This window comes from Macaca thibetana, chromosome 9 (assembly GCF_024542745.1).
Source record: "Macaca thibetana thibetana isolate TM-01 chromosome 9, ASM2454274v1, whole genome shotgun sequence".
Taxonomy (NCBI): Eukaryota; Metazoa; Chordata; class Mammalia; order Primates; family Cercopithecidae; genus Macaca; species Macaca thibetana.
Window position 1 is genome coordinate 84,934,735 of NC_065586.1, and position 19,957 is coordinate 84,954,691.

The 19,957-nt window shown below is 38.6% G+C and overlaps 1 protein-coding gene across 5 annotated transcripts in view; it reads left to right on the plus strand.

Moving 5' to 3' along the window:
- The first annotated feature begins 436 nt into the window (after nt 1–436).
- FAS (Fas cell surface death receptor) overlaps nt 437–19,957 on the plus strand; it is a 32,751-nt gene continuing 13,230 nt past the window's right edge. For 2 of the 5 annotated variants that reach the window (XM_050805276.1, XM_050805278.1), the window contains exons 1-4: nt 437–1,275; nt 13,255–13,420; nt 17,725–17,862; nt 18,915–19,023. In XM_050805276.1, the coding sequence (XP_050661233.1) occupies nt 1,246–1,275; nt 13,255–13,420; nt 17,725–17,862; nt 18,915–19,023 (443 nt within the window). In that variant the 5' untranslated portion in view covers nt 437–1,245. The other 3 variants (XM_050805275.1, XM_050805277.1, XM_050805274.1) reach the window with 3 other exon arrangements.

Consider the following 19,957-nt stretch of genomic DNA (forward strand, 5'->3'; position numbering starts at 1 on the left):
AAGCACTCAGAAGGGTAACCTAACCTAGATTTGAGGGCCCGAACAGGCTCCAGAAGAAAATGTCAACTAAGAGGAAGCCTGAAGGATGAACAGTGAGCCAAGCAAAGGGTTATTAATGTGTTACTAATGGGTTGAATCTAACTGGGAAGGGAGAGAGGCGGCAGAGTGAGGTGCACAGCTTGGTGGATGATGCCAAAGGAATACTGAAACCTTCAGTGTGTCCAAATTCAGGTTCAGTAATGATGGTATTATCCAAACATACCTTCTGTAAAATTCATGCAAAACTACCTAAGAGCTATCTACTATTCCAAAAGAATAGTAACTTTGAACAGTGTTCACCAGAGCATGAAAGAATTAGAAGTTGTTTTTTTTTTTTTTCTTTAAAGAAAACTGGCCAGGAAATAATGAGTAACGAAGGACAGGAAGTAATTCTGAATGTTTAATATAGCTGGGGCTGTGCAATCTGCCTTAAGTTGTTAGCTTTGTTTTCCTCTTGAGAAATAAAAAGGGGCCCTCCCTTTTCAGAGCCCTATGGCGCAATATCTGTACTTTTTCATATGGCGACCTGTCCATTGCAGGAACGTCTGTGAGCCTCTGTTGCAGCCACAACATAGACAGCTCAGTCAAATGCCCCGCAAGTCTTCCTCTGACTGACTCCAGCTATTAGCCAAGGTTGTGCACCCAGGCAGGACCTGTGCACTCTGAGCTGCTTTCTCCTTCAAGACGTCCTCAACTTCCCAGGTTGAACTGCAGCGGAAGTCTTTAGAAGGGTCAGCAGGCAGGCTCTCGAGGTCCTCACCTGAAGTGAGCTTGCCAGCCACTGCAGGAACGCCCCGGGACGGGGAATGCCCATTTGTGCAACAAACCCTGACTCCTTCCTCACCCTGACTTCTCCCCCTCCCCATCCGCGCGCAGGCCAAGTTGCTGAATCAATGGAGCCCTCCCCAACCCGGGCGTTCCCCAGCGAGGCTTCCTTCCCATCCTCCTGACCACGGGGGCTTTTCGTGAGCTCGTCTCTGATCTCGCGCAAGAGTGACACACAGGTGTTCAAAGACGCTTCTGGGGAGTGAGGGAAGCGGTTTACGAGTGACTTGGCTGGAGCGCCAGGGGCGGGCACTGGCACGGAACACACCCTGAGGCCAGCCCTGGCTGCCCAGGCGGAGCTGCCGCTTCTCCCGCGGTTGGTGGACCCGCTCAGCGCGGAATTGGGGAGGCTCTTTCACTTCGGAGGATTGCTCAACAACCATGCTGGGCACCTGGACCCTCCTACCTCTGGTGAGCCCTCTCCTGCCCGGGTGGAGGCTTACTCGGTCTTAGTCCCGGGGATAGGCAAAGTGGGGTGGGCGCGGGACGCGTGCGGGACTGCTGCGGCAGCGGCGCACGAGGGCACCTGGGAGCGGCGGGCTGCTGCGGGAGGCGTTGGAGACTGGCTCCCGGGGGCTGTTGGGATCTTTTCTCGGGCCCGGGTGCTCAGAACGCTGGAGGACTCGCTTTTCTAGGGACTTGATGCAAAGTGCTGACCCCGCGGGGCAGGCGGGGCAGTTCCGGCACTCCTCGGAGACCACTGTGCTCCACGTAGAGGTGGGTGTGGGGGGCGGACAGGAATTGAAGCGGAAGTTTGGGAAGCTTTAGGGTCCCTGAAGGAGGACCCCGGTTGGAGAGAGGAGCGGAACTCCTGGACAAGCCCTGACAAGCCAAGCCAAAGGTCCTCTGCGGCGCTGGTGGGTGAGCGCGCGCCGCCCCGCGGGGGCGGGGAGAGAGCCTGTAGCCTTCAGAACAGATATTGCTCATTTTCTGGCAGTTCTCAGACGTAGGAAATAAGTCAGCCCCGAAGCAGTGGTTAAACCGGAGGGCTCGGAAGAACGGCACCGTTTCTTTCTCGAAAAAGTTATATGGGGGCTGAATGAGCTTCTGGAGGCTTGTTTACCTTTTTTTATTGTCATACAGAAAAAGAAACTGTCGTCTCCCTTCCGGGAATTCTCTCCTTAACACTGTAAGTCGCTGCCTGAGTGGTTTCATTTTGTTTTGTTTTTCTGCCCTTCTCTTTCTTCTTTTGCCCTTTCTTAGCTTGCACTCCCATGGTAGTTTCTGCTTGGTCTCCTGCTGGGGTGGTACCCGTTCCCACCACACAGAACCTGGCGCCTATTATTGGCCAAGAAACTTGAGTAGCCTGTTTTGAAAAGTCCCTCGCTCAGAAATGCCAGCTTGCGATGGCTGAACGAAGAGACGTGGATCCAGGAGGCTCATTGGAGTACCGGAGCCTCTGAGAGTCCATGGATTTTTTTTTTTTTTTTTTTTTTTTTTTTGGCCCCAACAAAGTGCCAAGCATAGCAAGAGAAATGTTTACAAATGTGCTCTCCGTGGATTCTCAGGAGAGCCATGTAGTAGGGAAGATGACCACATCCCCACTTTACAGAAGGCGAAATGAGGTTCAGAGAGCTTCAGTAATTCAACCAAGATCACACAGCTAGTAAATGGCAGATATGGGATTGAACTCAGATCTAACTCCAAAACTCAGGCTGTTCCCTGATTGCATCTGATATCCAGATTACTGATATCCAGATTACACCAAAAGGCTGAGATGTCTGGGTCCATTTTATGATTAGAAAAAAAAAAAAAAATCCTCCTGTGCCTTTCAGAAATAATGTGCACTATTTGGGCTTCTTTAGAAACTTCCTTGGAGAAAATTTATGATTCAAGATTGAGAAACCATTTATACAATCTCAGACCACACTCTTCTCTCCCTTGTTATTAACCATTGCACTAATGCAATGTTGGCTGCTTTGAAAATCTCTTAGTTCATGGACAGCAGTATTAGCAAAGTGTAAGAAAATTGCCAAAGCTTGGAGCTATGCTTATTGAACTATTGTACCAATAGCACCTTTACCAGAGGCTGCGTGTGTTTAAAGCCCGAAGAAAACTGCTTTTCTGAAAGAATACAGACACACACACACACACGCATATATAAATACACATACATTTATGTATATATACATATTATAATACCTATAAGTTAGGTGTAATTTATAATATTTGTATATGATATATGGCCTAGGAAATTAAGGCTTATTAAATAAAATTTATAAATGCAGATGAGTCAAATACAAAAATCAGACATAACCCTATCACCTAAGTAATCATTTTTTACGTTTTGCGGTATATCTTCCATTTATCCCCTTTAATAGAACTCTTTTAAATTTAGTTACACAGAAATTGGTTTTGCACTCAGGACATGCCTAACATCAGGCCTTTATCCTTAAAGAAGTTTCGACACTCTTGTGTCACCTCATGTGTCTCCAGAAAATGTTTGCTTTTATGCCTTCACAGTTAGTGCTTTCTTAGTAGTAGCAATAAATAAAATGGATGCAAAATGCTAATTACTTGGAATACAGAAGCAAATTTTAAATTCTATTAATGGGCTGGACGTAGATGGGTGGGGAGCTGTTTTCTGCTTTTCCCCTCTTTCCCTAGTCCTCTGACTCTGATGATAACTACAGTCAACAAATATCCCCATCCTTAACCCCTTTTGCTTCTCTTTCTCTTTCCTTCTCTCAACCTTCCTGGTATTAGTTTTCTCTTTCCTATTTCTCAGTGTTTTCACTTCGACACTTAACAATAACAAAGTTCGAAATCCCAAAATATTGGCAAATATCTAAAGGAGACAGAAAAAGAGTCAAACTTACTTTACAAATTTGTTTGAGAAATAGCTGTGTTTGCTTTTTTTTTTTTTTTTTTAATTGTGCATGACCCTGTTATTGGCCAAGAAACTTGAGCAGCCTGTTTTGGAAAGTCCCTCACTCAGAAATGCCAGCTTGCAGATGCCTAATCGAAGGGATGTGGATCCATGAGGCTCATTTGAATTCCGAAGCCTCTGAGAGTCCATGGATTTTTATTTAATTGGGCCCCAACAGGTTTTGTCTTGCATTATTTAGGACATTGGCCAGGCAATCACTGGACAGCCAGTTTTATCTCCTTTACATTTTTTAGAATGGTTATCTTATGGTCAAAGGAAGGGAGAGGGCCTTTGGAAAATAAAGCTGTATATTTACAAGTAGTCATACAGAATAGTTTTGTGGGGAAAATAAAGAAAGTTATTTAATTTGTAATTTAATCATTTTTCTTAAACCAACCCAATGAACATAAAACGGACTATTTAATCATTTTTGTAGTTTAATTTGTAATTTAATAATTTTTCTTAAGCCAACCTGATGAACATAAATTGGGCTATTTATTTTCATTTTTAATGGGCTGTACTTACATCGCAAAGGACTTGAGAAGTCTTATAAATACAATAAAATAATAAATGTGAATTAAGACATTAGCAACCAGGATGGAAAAACCCAAATTTATAAATGATGGCAAGGTTTGCAAGCAAAAATTAAATTGATAAATGGCATCACCCCCACTACCAGCTACAGTTAGGCTAATGAAAAATCCTCTAATGTTCGTGCCTGAAATACAGTTACCACCCTTAGTGGCAAATTAGACTTTAATTTAGAGAGAAAAAAAATTTCTTGCACTGACTTTAGAGAGGGGAAAAGATAAAATAATTAGAGGCAAAGAAGATCTGGAATTTAGACGTTGTCTCTGAGTAAGGTCTTTGAGACACTGGACAAGTAATTTCCTTCTGAATACTCTCAAATTAACACATAGAAGAAGTGACAATGTTTCAAAGGAACCTCTTTGAAGGCTACTAGAATGCTTTAGGGGTGCCAAATTACCAGAGTAAACCGCCAGTTTGAGAGAATAACTGTTTGTTAAGAGATGGTCTGAAACCTAAGTAAGGAAATCCCCCCACTTGAAAGCCCCTAGGAAGTTAATTGCTTTTGGCGAATTATCTTAGGCCCCAAAAGTCCCTTGGTGAGCACATGTTTTGTAATAGGGACTAAAGACTAATGACTTATGGTGAAAAATGAAATAACACCACTTAAAACTTGAAATTGACAAAAAGCAACTTGAAACCAAATTAAGGACAGTGAACCCATCCGTTTCTTCTTTTTAAATAGGTAAATGTAGAAAAAATGACCAGACAATGTAAAACAAAAAGCAAATATTTAAAAACTACATTTATACTTTATCTCACCCAACTAATGTAAAGAATTTTGATTTGACTTATAAATTCCTAGCCTTGTCTACACATATACATAATTGCATGTTTAATTTGAGCTATATATAGTCTGCTTTTTGTTCCTTTGAATGTTACACAAACCTTTTTCTATTTCTGCATAATTTTTATCTTGTGTTTTTTATTGGATACATTATAGAGAAAGCATTTATTAAATGAGCTGGGATTACTATAATTTTTATTACTTTTTAATTTATTTATTACTTATTTTTATAATTTACTATTAGAAAAAAGCATTTCTTGAATGTACTGATATATATATATGTGTGTGTGTGTATATATATGTATGTGTGTGTATATGTGTGTGTGTATATATATGTGTGTGTGTATATATATATATGACTTTTTCTTGTTACCCAAAAATTACTCATAGAACTTACATATGAAAATTGTAGTACTTATGATGAAAAATCATAAAATAAGACAATTTAAAACTTGATAAAAAGCAACATAATATTATATGTTGTACCTTGTACTTCCTTATAAGGTACAACACTGTAAGAACCTTAGTGTATAGTTTTCTTTTTGCTATATATGTATTCATAAAAGTGGAAAAATAGCATTTAACTAATAAATCCTCTTTATTTTCTGGAAAATCCTTGCTTTAAAAAAAGTCTTTAGCTTTTTATATAGTTAGACTTCTAACACCAATTAAATATCTTCAATTCAGTCTCAAGCAGGAACAAATCTTCAGTCCACTTGCCTACCTTTATTGTCTTTGAAACGACAGTGTGAGTAGTAAAGCCCAAATCAGAGAGAAGTTGACTTTTGTAAGATTGGTAACTTCACCTTCCCCGGAAGGAAATGAGGTGGTTCTTCCCTTTGATCAGAACTGCTTTCTTGATTTGAAATAAACTGTTGTACAGCCCAGTCACCCCATCTTTAGGCATTTAGAAATAGCAATCATAGTTATATAGGACAACTTGCCTGAGTCCCACTAAGTAGAAATGATAGTGAATTTAGTATAAGATTATACCTTTAGGCTGGGCGGTTGACTCACACCTGTCACTCAGCACTTTGGAAGGCCAAGGTGGTTGGATCATGGATCAATTGAGATTAGGAGTTTGAGACCAGCCTGGCCAACATGGTGAAAACTAGACTCTATTGAAAATACACAAGTTAGCTGGGTGTGGTAGCATGCCTGTCATCTCAGCTACTCGGGAGGTTGGGGCAGGAGAATTGCTGGAACCCGTGAGGCGGAAGTTGCAGTGAGCCAAGATCATGCCACTGCACTCCAGGCTGGGCGACAGAGTAAGACTCCATCTAAAAAGAAAACAAACAAACAAAAAATTGTATCTTTAGAGCAAGGCCAGCCTTGTAAATTAACAAATCTGACTACAAATTCAATCAGCAGATATACTCAGCCCAGCAAAGTGAGCAAGCTTACTGTAGGTTGTGTTAAGGCATGGACTGGGATAAACAGGCAAAATTAGAGTAAATTTGACAATTTGACATTGGATTCATTAATGACAGCCTGTCCTTCGATGAAGTCAGGCAGCATTGTGTTTCTATTCACCTCTGTGTTTTGTGAGGCTATAAAAATATAAGATGTGAGAAATGTGAATACTTTTTATTTGTGAGGGCAGAGATCTTGAAGAAGAGAGTGAGAGGAAGTCAGAGTATGAGGGTGAAGGCTCTTGTTTTCTGCTGAGGATTTAGCTTTGGTTTTTAGCCATTCTCACAAAGAGATCATTGGTCCTAATTAACTGGTTGTTGTTGTTTTTCACATGAATGTCTGTAAGGATTTAGGCTTGATTTTAAAAATTGGGCCTATACTCACAGAAAGACAAATACTGCATGATCTCACTTATATGTGGAATCTAAAAGATTCAAATCCATAAAAGTAAAGAGTAGAATAGTGGTTACCAGAGGCTGGTAGGGGGCAAAGTTGGGAGAGTTAGGGAGATATTGGTCAAAGGATACAAAAAGATACAAAATTTCAGTTAGGAGGAATAAGTTCAAGAGATCTAGTGTACAACTTGATGTCTATAGCTAATAACAATGTATTGTATACTTGAAAATTACTAAGAGTAGATTTTAAGTGTTCTCCTCACACACAAAAAAAGAAAATGAATAAGTATGTGAAGGAATGCCCAATGTTAATTAGCTCAGTTTAGCTAATTATCTTCCAAAATATGTACACAATTCAAGACATCATGTTACATACCATAAATATATACAATTTTTTATTTGTCAAATAAAAAACAATACAAAAAAACCCTGGACCTATACTGCCTACAGGCAGTCTTGTTAGCCTGCAGATAAAGCGTGTATGTGTATATGCACACGTGCATTTATTTATTTTTAGTATTAGTCACCACCGTCTAAGTGTTGGGGGATTTTGCTTTCACTTGAAAAATGGAAGATCTGGGCTCCCATACCACATGGCCCCTGTTCCCCTGGGGCTCAGCAATGGTTGCTCCTTTGCCCCTCCTCTCTCGGTAGTCTCTTATCCCAGGTTGCTTTATTCTTGTATGACCCAGGTGGCCCCTCTAGGCTTGTAAGGACTCTGGGGCTGTATTTTAGGGCTCTATAGCCCTCACATTACCCATTTCCTCTACCAAAGATCATTTCTTTTCTCTTACAGGCTTATTTTTGGAAGGGTCATTATTTCTTCATGAGAAGTCAAATTCTGATTTGCAAGTGCTGAACACAGATGCCTTTAGTCTGTAAAACTCATATTCTCACATGTAAATGTAGTAACCTGCTAACCTCAGATTTTGCTTCCTCTAACTTAGTTGCCCTGCAACTGTGATGAGCATCAGAATCACCAAGGGTACTTCCCCATTCTCAGAGATCCTGATTCCTTAGGTCTGTGTGGGGGCCTTAATAAATAATGCATCACTACAGGATTCTGATGTCTGTCGGGGTCTTGAGAACTATTTTTCTAACTCTAGCACTAAAATCAAAATGTAATTTCAGATGGAATTTCCTAGGCTCATTCGTTTTGTTTTATGTATGGCTTGGCCAGTCATGGATCTAATCAGTAACTTGCAACTGTTGCTTCAACTACCTCTGTCCTGGACTTTCCAGAGATTCGCTTTAAGAAAGAAAGAGGACATCCCTGGGATAAGACTACCATGTATATTTTTATGTACACATGTTAAAAAAACATATAAACAAATGGGATCTTTGCTTATCTCTTTCATGTAGAAAAATTTATTTCGCTTATATTTCAGGTTTTTGGTAATGTAGTAGGACAAGATGGCATCACTATATCCCTGTTTTTTACACAGATATATTAGAGATCTTATTGGAAATGTTAAACTATTCAATAATAAACTATTCGTCTTTTAGAATTTCTTTTTCCTCAAGTGTTGATAAGTACCTGAAAGTCTACAAGCAGACAAGAAGAATTAGTCAGTGGAACTTCATTTCTTGCTCCGTTTTTGTCCTCAGCAGTAGAGGGTGGTAAGATTTCAACCCAGCCTAGCAGGACCAATAAGTCTGGAAAGAAGTAGCTCCAGTTCATATTGGCACCTGCTAATTCTAGTTCCGAAGACCATGGGAAATCTCTTGCCTATTTAGCTCAGTGATCATCCAAGATGGAAAATTCTTGGGCTCAGCTGTGAGGGATCCCAAGTTTATAGGTACCACTAATGTCTCACAAATCAAGAATCCAAGAGAATCAAGAATCCAAGAGAATCAAGAGACTGTAGTTCATTCCTTATATTAAATTCTTAGACTGCTGACTGGGTCGGCAGTTTTGGAGGCTAGAAGCCTGATATCAAGGTGCCAGCTGGACTGGTTCCTTCTGAGGACCACGAGGGCAGGATCTGTTCCAGGCTTGTAAATGGGCTTCTTTTCCATGTGTCTTCACATTATCTTCCTCTGTTTGTATGTGTGTCCAAATTTCCTCGTCGTCATCTTCTTTTTTAAATTTAGAAGTGTATACTGTTTAATCTACAAGGTTTATATAGCTTTAGCTAAAAATAGAAAAAAAAGCAAAACAAAAACAGTAAAGCCAAGACACTCTTCCAAAGTCTGGACCCTTCCAGCCTTCCAAATACAAGAGCTCTGGAAGTTGTATATACCAAATTTCCTCTTCTTAAAAGGTCACCAGTCACATTGGATTAAGGCTCACCCTATTAACACCATTTTAACTTAATCACCTCTGTAAAGGCCCTATCTCCCGATACTGTCACATTCGGAGGCTCAGGAAGTTAGGGTATCAGTATCAATGTATGAATTTGGGAGTGGGGGGAGGACACGATTTAGCCCATGACAGTCCTGAATCTCCTTTGCTGGATGCATGACTGCGGGCCAGTCACTTCACCAGTTGGGACATTGCCATCTCTATCAGAAAAGGGGTTTGGGCTAGGTCATCTATAAAGTCCTTTCTGCTCTAAATTGTAAATACAATGAGATACCAACTTTTAGTTTAATTGTTTAAAATTTTAGAAGCTAACTGGATGTTTTGCTGGTGTCAACACCCCCCTTTAGAAAAAAAAATTCGGCCGGGCATGGTGGCTCATGCCTGTAATTCCAGCACTTTGGGATGCCGAGGCAGGCAGATCACGAGGTCAAGAGATCGAGACCATCTGGCCAACATGGTGAAACCCCGCCTCTACTAAAAATACAAAAATTAACTGGGTGTGGTGGTGAGCATCTGTAGTCCCAGCTGCTCGGGAGTCTGAGGCGGGAGAATCACTTGAACCCAGGAGGCGGAGGTTGCAGTGAGCTAAGATCACGCCCTGCACTCTAGCCTGGCAACAGAGGGAGACTCCATCTCAAAAAAAAAAAAAAAAAATTCTCACTTTTTGTTTCTATTGTCCTCTCAAGTACCCCTCTGCCTTCTGTTACTTCTTTGCTGCATTCTGAGAGGATTGGGGTGGGGAGCACTCTTTCCTGTAGAACCCCATAACCCATCTATTTTCATCAATCTATTTGAAATTCAAAGCCAGGGGTTAAAATGTCTGTTTTCAATTTGAGATGTCTAACTTTCAGATAAATCTATTAACATGCATTTCTAAGTGACTTTTAAGCTAAGCATTTTATTTTATTAAGCTTGTATAGAAGGGTAACCATTATACTTATATAATAAAGTGCACTTTCAAAAATAGTTCAAATATAAAATAATATTCATAATATTTTATGACAAACCTCCTAGAACTTATATGTGTCTTTCTCCCCAGAGTAGTCTCTATGGGTGCCTAAACAATACTGCATTATTAGATTTTTTTCAGTTTATAAGCCACACAAGAAAGTTAGCCCATGTCATCTCTAGAAGTATAAAAATAGGCAGTGTTCTGAGAGATATATCTGTTTATTCCTAGTTCAGTAACAGCACAATGAAATGCTAATTTATGAAGCACTTTTTGTTTATCTTATTGTCTCATTGGCAACCAGCAACTCCTGTTGCATTTTTGACATGGGAATCTATCAGGGTGTGGTTAATAAAGTACATTTCCATGGTAAGTATTCTCTAAGAAAAAATAAACCAAGATTTCATCAGAGACAAAAATTACTGCAAACTGTAGTTACCAGTTTCTGGTGATTTGTATAACTGAGCTTTTGATTTCAAAAATTAAAAAGTTCTCTTTAGTGTAACATATTTTTGTGTCCAATAATTTTACTTCAAAAACAAAAGAGAATTTTCTTTACCATCAAACAATGTTGCTATAATGAGTGGTGATATATTTAGTCCTAGTGGACCAAAGAGAAATAAAACGGCTTTGATTATGCTGGTTTAAGAAAATATATCCGATTAAACAAAGGTTAATATTTATGATGTTTGATTTAGTAAAATTATAAGACTACCAAAGAAAGCTAGAAGAGCAAAAGAACCCAAAATTTATATAAAGAATTAAATGTTAATAATTCAAAGGTTTAGAATTTTTTCCACCTTTCGAATACTAAGTTGCTGTTATAGATTTACTACCGTTATTACCCCTATTTTCCATTTTACTAAAAAATAATAACACAGGTGATTATGATAAATCAGTATAGATCTTTAGGCTCAACACAACCTTGCTAACTTTTAAATCTTTTTATTATACAACAAACACATATGCGTTATCAAGAAAAGATGAGTTAAGCAAAATGAAAAAAAAAATAGTCTTAGCAACTAGAAATAAGCACCATTAAAATTTCTGTGTATTAAAAGATAATATACTGCTGAATTTTTTTTTCTTGAAATGTCCCTCTTTTCTTTTGCTTTTCGTTTTCTTAATCCCTAACCTTCTAGTGTTGAATTTTCTGGACCACCGTTATACCCCCTCATCAAGAGGGCATTTTTTCCTGCAGTAGCTGAGCACAATGGTCATATTGAAGAAATTCTCTCGTGGGGCTTTGCCTAGAGGTAAAATCCTCTTGGCCGGGTGTGATGGCTCATGTCTGTAATCCCAGCACTTTGGGAAGCCGAGGCGGGAGGATCTTCTGAGGTCAGCAGTTTGAGAGCAGCCTAGCCAACATGGTGAAATGCCATCTATACTAAAAATACAAAAAATTAGCCATTATAATGGCGCATTCCTGTAATCCCACCTACTCCGGAGGCTGAGGCAGGAGAATCACTTGAATGCTGGAGGCAGAGGTTGCAGTGACCCGAGATCTAGATTGTGCCACTGCACTTCAGCCTGGGTGACAGAACAAGACTCTGTCTAAAAAAAAAAAAAACAAAAACAAAAAAAAACAAACCCACAAAAACAAAACAAAAACAAACAAACAAAAAACACCAAAGTAAAACCCTCTTCACGGTGATGACTATAAAGCTTGCTTTTGCCTCTCTCTGTCACAACAAACTGTTTGCAGTCTGATGCTGTGCTCAAAATTGAGAATTCTCACTGACTGTTCCAGGCATCTGTCTACTCATTCTTGCCATGCTGAGGGCTGTCATTTCTCACCGCTGAATGCCTTTTTTTTTTTCTGCTTTTTAAAAATCTTTTCCTGTTTGCTTTGAACTTCAGTAAGAACAGTTTTAAAAAAAAGTATATTAAGAAGGTAATATACTTTTATTTATTTATTTTTTGTTTTTTTTTCCTTCTTCTTCTTTTGGTTCCTTTTTAAATCCATTTGCCACACTGACACTGGAATAAGCCCTGAATGGGGGTCTGTATTTCTTCCAGTAGTTAAATTCAGTCACTGAGCTGTTGCTGTATTTGTAACTGCCATGCTAGATCCGGGGCTGACCATTCCTGAGAAAGTGTGGAGATCGTTTTAGACTGGCATGGTGCTGGGGCAGGGCGTCAGTCATTATCTTCTGTGTCTGCTAATTCTTGCATCATTTCTTCTACTCTGTAACCTGGTTGGCTATGAAAAGTAATTCTTCCTCACTGATGCTGCAGGCAATGGGTGAATATCCAATTGTTCTCTGAGTTTCTTGTCATGGGATACAAAGAACAAATCTCATGTGTCCCTGTTTCTGAGAGGTTCAAAGGGAATGCACAGATTCTGGCATAGGATGACTTCCAGCTTCTAACTATTTGTCTATGCATTCCATTTCCTCACCCCTGCCAGAGGTTACAATCATGGTCACGGCTGTTCTGAGAAATTCAGTGCCAAAACTGGAGGGAGGGAAATGCAAACTCAGCTTCTTCCCAAGCTTCTGGGCGCGGCTGGCAAGTTTTGCATTCCCTGCCAGCAAGAGCCCTGGCTTTAGGAGTCTTGCTACAGCTTTCCCAGACTGGAGGTCTTCCGGCTGACTTCTGGTTCTTAGCGAATTCCTGCCAAACACCTCCCCTTTCCCCAGTATCCATTTGTTTTGAAGGTTCTTTGCAGTCTTCTTGCCAATAATTGTCTATAAACAAATGGAGTTGTTTGCATGCCTAGGTGGAGTAAAATATTTAGGAAACTATTCTATAAATATGAAACAGCCCAGATTTGGGCCAGAAGTCCTGGCTCTGAGTCTCTTGTTAGCCACTCTTAACTGTGAGTTTTTGGACAAATCTTTTCTCGCCCTCAGAACCTGAGGTCTGAACTGCTATACAGGTGACCTTGCTGCCTTCTCGGAGAGAAATCTGAAAGACAACAGAGCCCTCACATTGGCTTTGCCTGTGCACAGCAGATACCACCAATTTTGGGCAGGTTACACTTGTTTACCATGTTACTTACTTCAGAAATCAATAAAACTTGTTTACCATGTTGCTTACTTCAGAAATCAATAAAATTCTCTTCATGCTTTTATTTTACAGGTTCTTACCTCTGTTGTTAGATTATTGTCCAAATGTGTTAATGCCCAAGTGACTGATATCAGCTCCAAGGGATTTGAATTGAGGAAGATCGTTACTACAATTGAGACTCAGAACTTGGAAGGCCTGCATCACGAGGGCCAATTCTGCCGTAACCCCTGTCCTCCAGGTATATTACACAAAACATCCAGAGATTACAGTGAAAGTCACAGTTAGGAATAGCACATAGTCATGGCTATAATAATTTTACAGATTTTGGTTCTCCTGTATTATATAGCATAACTGAGAGAAAAACAACTATGAAATTATTTTCCAAAGATGAGTTTTATTTATATTTAGCATGCTTATTTGATGTGGTTATGGATAAATTTAATTTACAAGTGGTCTATTTGGCTCCATTTTTTTCCTAAGAGAAAATGACTCATTTGTGAATATGAAAGCTTATCATGTCAAAACTGATGCATCTATCATAACAATAGTGGAACTCTGAAAGCAAGAGACTTCTACTCTTAAGGGATATGTCTCAGCACTTCCCTTCAATCAGAAGGTCTCTAAGAAAGCTGTCCTGGCACTGAAGCCTGCAAAATATATTTGCATTTTGCAGCTGAATAACTAGATGAATAAGAAAAGCAACAGGCAGAAACCAACAGCTTTTTTTTTTTAAATCAATACTTTGAATGGCAAACTAATTTCAGATGAGAAATCCTTCAAACACTGGTAAATTAAAAGCTAAGCAAAATACAATTGTGCAAACATTTCTTCAACTTTGAGTAGAGTCGAAAAAAGGAAAATAGCACATGGGTTCATGTGATAGATTAGTAGAACAAAAAAAGGACTGTAGTATGTTTCATGGTTGGCCTCCCAGGCTTCCAGCACTCAAGCTGCAAAACATGATGGGTCCTGTTTGTGAAAAGATTCTACCAGTCTCCCTATGCTTCCTGTCCAGATTTTAATAACCCTTATGGAAATATCTCCTTTGTAACCCAACCCGTTTTACTTAAATCCATTTACACTTAAATCTTCTCCGACACAAATAAAAAATGGCTTCCTGGCTTTATTATGACCTGCTAAGCACAATCAATTTGCCCTATGAATCGAAATCTTTGTTCATAATTTTAAAACCTAAAATGCAAATTAAAATGAACAAAATATGCTTTGCACATCAAACTGTCAAGGATTTTTGTCTATTGCTTTTTTGGTTTTGCTTTGTTCTATTTTCATTTAAGAAGTGAAGTAAATTGTTATAAACTTTTAAGAAAGACATTTGAATATATGAGTCAAAAATTTAAAAATGTTTAGACTCGCTAAGATAGCAATTAAATTTTAAGAAAATACCTTGAGAAAGTAATCAAAAATAAAGGAAAATATTGTACACATGATATTTCATTATCAATATGATGTGGGATTCCTTAGGTAAATTTTGGAATATTTAAAGATTGAAATAGTATGTATCAAACAAAGTCATATTTTCTGATACATTTCTAACATAATCCTCAATTATATAAATCTTCTTAAGTGATTTCCAACTGATCTGGCTGGATTCACTGATTCTCCCTGATTCCTCTATAAAATATCCTGGATGGCATCCAACCATGTTAAATACTCTTCCCACTTCAATTCCCTTTTTTTGAATTTTAGGCTTATCAATATTTAAGTTGCTTCCAAATCTGTTTACGCTCATTGGTGTTGTGATATTCATATGTAATTTTATTGAATATTATATAAATTAATGAAATACAAATACAGAGAAAAGACAGATTTTATCTCTATGAAAATTAGGTTCAGTGCTTTGGAGAATTTAGTAAAGATGAGATGCTAAAATGTTGTTGATGAATTTTGTGAGAGAAAAATAAAAGTTAAGTGGTAAGAAAAATCACAAAAATCTCTAAAGCCATTCATACAGATTATTGGTATGTCTATGTTTTCATTTCATCAAAAAGGAAGGCAGGGAGGGAGGGAGGGAGGGAGGGAGGAGAATAAAAGAAACAAAGAAAGAAAGAGAAAAACAGACAAACAGGAAATTATAAGTGATGCGTTATGGATGTGACTTAAGTAAGAAAGAAACTGGGATTCTAATAACTTCTATATCACAAAATTGTCAAATGATTATAAAGTTATGTTTTATAAATTAAAATAAAATATTTACAGTATTTTTAAATTGTTTCCTATGTAAATTGACATTTTTGATTAAATGATCAAAGAAGTCTTCCCCACATCATCATATTCAATAGAAGGATTCTGTGGTATACTGCCTACATATTTCATATATACACGTTATACATATATATACACACACACCTGTTATGTGTATGCTCATGCATATACATGTATGTATGTATGTATATGCATAGGAATGCAACAAAATAACAGGCAGTATCTCAAAGTTGTTGATATATAGTCTTTTGTTTGTTTGTTTGTTTGAGATGGAGTCTCACTTTGTAGTCCAGGCTGAAGTGCAGTGGCATGATCTCGGCTCACTACAACCTCTGCCTTCTGGGTTCAAGCAATTCTGCAGCCTCAGCCTCCCAAGTAACTGGGACTACAGGAGCACACCACGACGCCAGGCTAATTTTTTGTATTTTTAATAGAGACGGGTTTTTGCCATGTTGGTCAGTCTGGTCTCAAACTCCTGACCTCATTTGATCTGCCTGCCTTGGCCTCCCAACCTGCTGGGATTACAGGCATGAGCCACTGTGCCCGGCCTGATACATAAGTTCTTATTATACTTTCCTGTCTTATCCAACATTTCTATAATAAGCGTATGTACCATTATACTTAAAAAAGTATTTTAAAATCTGATTTCAATAAAACAACTACTTATTTTCTTATTTTAATAAATTTTGTTTTCATACTTTGGCAGAACCAAAGAACTTGTGGTTTATTGTCTCTCCATTATACCAAGGATGTTGTGCTAGGCACATTCTGCAAGATAATTTATTAAAGAGACCAATTCATTCAGAGACCAGTATAATACCATTAGCAAAAAATAAAATTATACTTGGACTTGGGCTGTGTTTTCTTTAAATATTGCTATAATGTTATATAGCCCCATGCACTATTTTTGAATTTTGTTCTGGGAATCTCCAGTTTGTCTTTTTTCTATTGACAGACTATTGTCTTTATTTACTAAAATAGCATATATATTTACATGTCATAATTTGCTCATGTAGTAAATATTTTATTTTATCAAAAAGAATAAAAAAGAATATATGAAGTTATTAAGGAATTCATGTTCCTAGGAAACACAGCAGAAATTAATTTTGCTGTATGGGTGAGCAGAGCAGATTAAACTGCTTATTTTTTTTAAACTAGTTATACCATTAACAATTAGAGTCACTAGTAATGTTTTTCTCAGACACTTCTCTTGGTATTTTCTGTCACTTTCTTCTTCATTCTCTATTACCTTACCTTCATCTAGCTTTCTTTTTCTAGCATTTTTTAGCACTTGATATCAATATATTTATTTGTGTATTGTTTACCTCCATCCTGAGAAGGTGAAGTCTTTGGTGATGAAGGCTTTATCTTATTTCCTGCATAATATTAAACTTCTAAAAAGTTCCTAGCACTCAATAGGCATTTAATAAACACCTATCAGATAAATGAATTTTTTAAGAGAACACATTACATGATGCTTACTAATAGCAATACAGTGACTCACTTTATTTTTAAAGTAAATTAATGCAAATGTGTATATTATTTAAAATTGTTTGTTTTAAGATAGCAAGCCTGATAGATAATAAATTTTGGTATAAATATGTTAATGCTTGTCAAAACTCATCAGTACATACCCTGTCTTTTGATGAAAAAGTAATAGAAAGGGGAGAACAAAGAGAACTGTCATGCTCACTAGGCAGGCCGAGTGCAGTTCTGACAGCAATGCAAGAGAAATATTACTATCTCCATCATATGCAGGATGAAATTTAGGCTTGGCGAAAACAACACTGTTAAAGATTTTATTGCTCTTCAAGATTTGACCAAGGCCTTTAAAACTTCAAATGTTCTTTTCCTTATTACACTATTTCTTATCAGGGTTTGTGGACTTTGGAAAGTAAAATGAAAAGTCAGAGCAATGTGAGTCAGTTTGATAATCTCAGTGTCCAGTAACAGCTATCCCCACTCTGAATATATACCCACCAACCTCTCCCCTTTCTCCAAGGAAGTTGGTTGTTGGCAAAGGCATTTCGTGCAGTGCACTTTGTCATTCTAACCTTCCTTGGTTTTGTATGCTCCTGTTGCTAATCATCCTATTTCTATGGGCTTCCGTCACTCTTTTAGTTTTTGTCTTGGGAGACTTCCTGGCTCTTGACATGACTTTTACAATAATCTTCTCCCCCATTGTATTTATATATCATTAGCCTACTCCGCTCCCCTTGTGTTTTAGAAGAGTTTTATTGTCTATCATCCCTGCATACTTCCCACCCTGTTACCTGCCTATGTCCTGTTCATACACTTGCTCCTCTTTCCCTTGGGCAGGTGAAAGGAAAGCTAGGGACTGCACAGTCAATGAGGATGAACCAGACTGCGTGCCCTGCCAAGAAGGGAAGGAGTACACAGACAAAGGCCATTTTTCTTCCAAATGCAGAAGATGTAGATTGTGTGATGAAGGACATGGTAAGAGTCTTAAAAAGCAATTGAAAGAGATCAATCTTGGAATTCCATGTAGAACCATTTATAAGACAATTTGAAATTGGGGCCTACTGTGGTGCTGTGTTGACACACAGGAAAGGGAAGGACAGGTAACTAGGGTACCGCAGGACCAGGTACCGAGCTAATTACTGGTCTAGACCTTTATGAGTAAGTCTAGGCAATTCTTCCAGATATAGGAGAATGACTAAATATGAACCCTAGGAACAGGGTTCATCAGCTCAAATCAAAATCTCAGAAATTATTTTGTTTCTGGCCTTGACTTATGCTTGTATAATAGTGCTTGTTCACGACCAGAAAAAGCTCAGAAGCCTGCAGATACAAGGACACAGAAGTCCAACAGTTGGGTAGGAATGCTCCTCATTTCTTTGGAGATTTAGTTGTTCTGATAATTCCAGCTGGGGACCTGAATTTTCATGGATATCCCAATGTATTCTAAGGGCCCATATTAAAATATAACACAAGTATTTCTAGTTTTGTTTGACATGGAGAAACCCCTGGACATAAAGCTTTTCCCCTCCCTATTCAGCCTATAAAGCAGTGTTTCTCGTCCCTGGCAGTGCATTAGAATTGCTTTGGGAGCTACTAAAAATGTTTCATGTTTAGGTCCCACCTCAAGGCAATTACATCAGAGTCTCTGAGTGAGGGCCTTGGTATTGGCTTGATTGAGTAAATCTAGGGTAGAGCCTAACATTCTACATTTTTACAAGCTCCCAGGTGATGCTGATGCTGCCAGTCCCCAAGTCACCCATTGAGTGTTAAGGCTGGAGACTAGAGGAACAGGGGAGACATCTAAGCAATGGCGAGGTTTGTCTTGGTTTGTCTGCTAAATGATTGCTGGCCATTTCAACCTGGGGTTTCCTGTTCTGTGTTTAAACACCAACTGTATTACTGGTGTCATGCTGTGACTGTTGATATAAGCAGTGGATCTCAAAAATGCATGCAGCTCCTGCCCACCATTTTCATAGTCCACTTTTAATTAGCCACTATAACTAATAGTTTCCAAACTGATTTTCTAGGCTTAGAAGTGGAAATAAACTGCACCCGGACCCAGAATACCAAGTGCAGATGTAAACCAAACTTTTTTTGTAACTCTGCTGTATGTGAACACTGTGACCCTTGCACCAAGTAAGTTGTAGTCTTTTTCTGATTAAACCACTAGCTATAACATGAGAGTTATCATTTTCCTAGGGAAGTAACACTGACTGAGAGTTAAGAATTAGGGTTCTAGTCTTGCTTTGCCACCAAGCAACTAGATGACTGTTTGCTCATTTAAACATTAGTGAACACTTCCTGTGTAGGTGACACTTTGCTGGCCACTTAAGCTAAAGATGTGAGCCAGACACATGCCTGGTATCAAGCTGTCAGTCCAGAAGATTATGAAATATTTGGAACTACTATTATTGTAGTCAAGAAAAGCAATGGCTGTTGTATTTCAGCAGCATGAGAATAGCATCAGAAGAGACTTATGTTCCAGGTGTTACAAATTATGCAGGAAAACTTTTCAGCTCTGCCTGAGGAGATGGAGGTGAAATGTGTCTCATGGCTTGAGTCTTGAAGAAAGAAAAGAAAGAGCATTAACAGGTGCACACGGAAGGAATGCACATTATAGGCAGGGGAACAGCAGCTGCAAAGAGACAAAGGAAGCACAGGAAAACAGAGTACATGGCTGGAGTGTAGGAAAGACTAAGAAGGGGTCAGGGCTCAATCATGAAGGGCCTTGTCTTTCAGGTTAAAGAAGTTGGTTTTGACCCAAAATTAGAGAACCTGACTTGTAATTCATCTTGGGAAGCTAATAGGCTTAAGAATTAAGGGCATGATGCTTTATGTTTTATTTGCTAGGAAAATTTTATGTACAGTTGTCCCAGGCTCTCCCCTGGCCCCAAGTGTCTGAGAATGCCCCTATGATGACAGGCTAGGTAGGCACTTGGGAAGCAACTGACTTAGTAAAATAATAACAATAATAGTAGTTCCAAATATTTCATAATCTTGATTTAATTTTCTTCTCATCATAACCTTTTGAAATAGATAATATTACTTCCATGTTATTGATGAGATAATA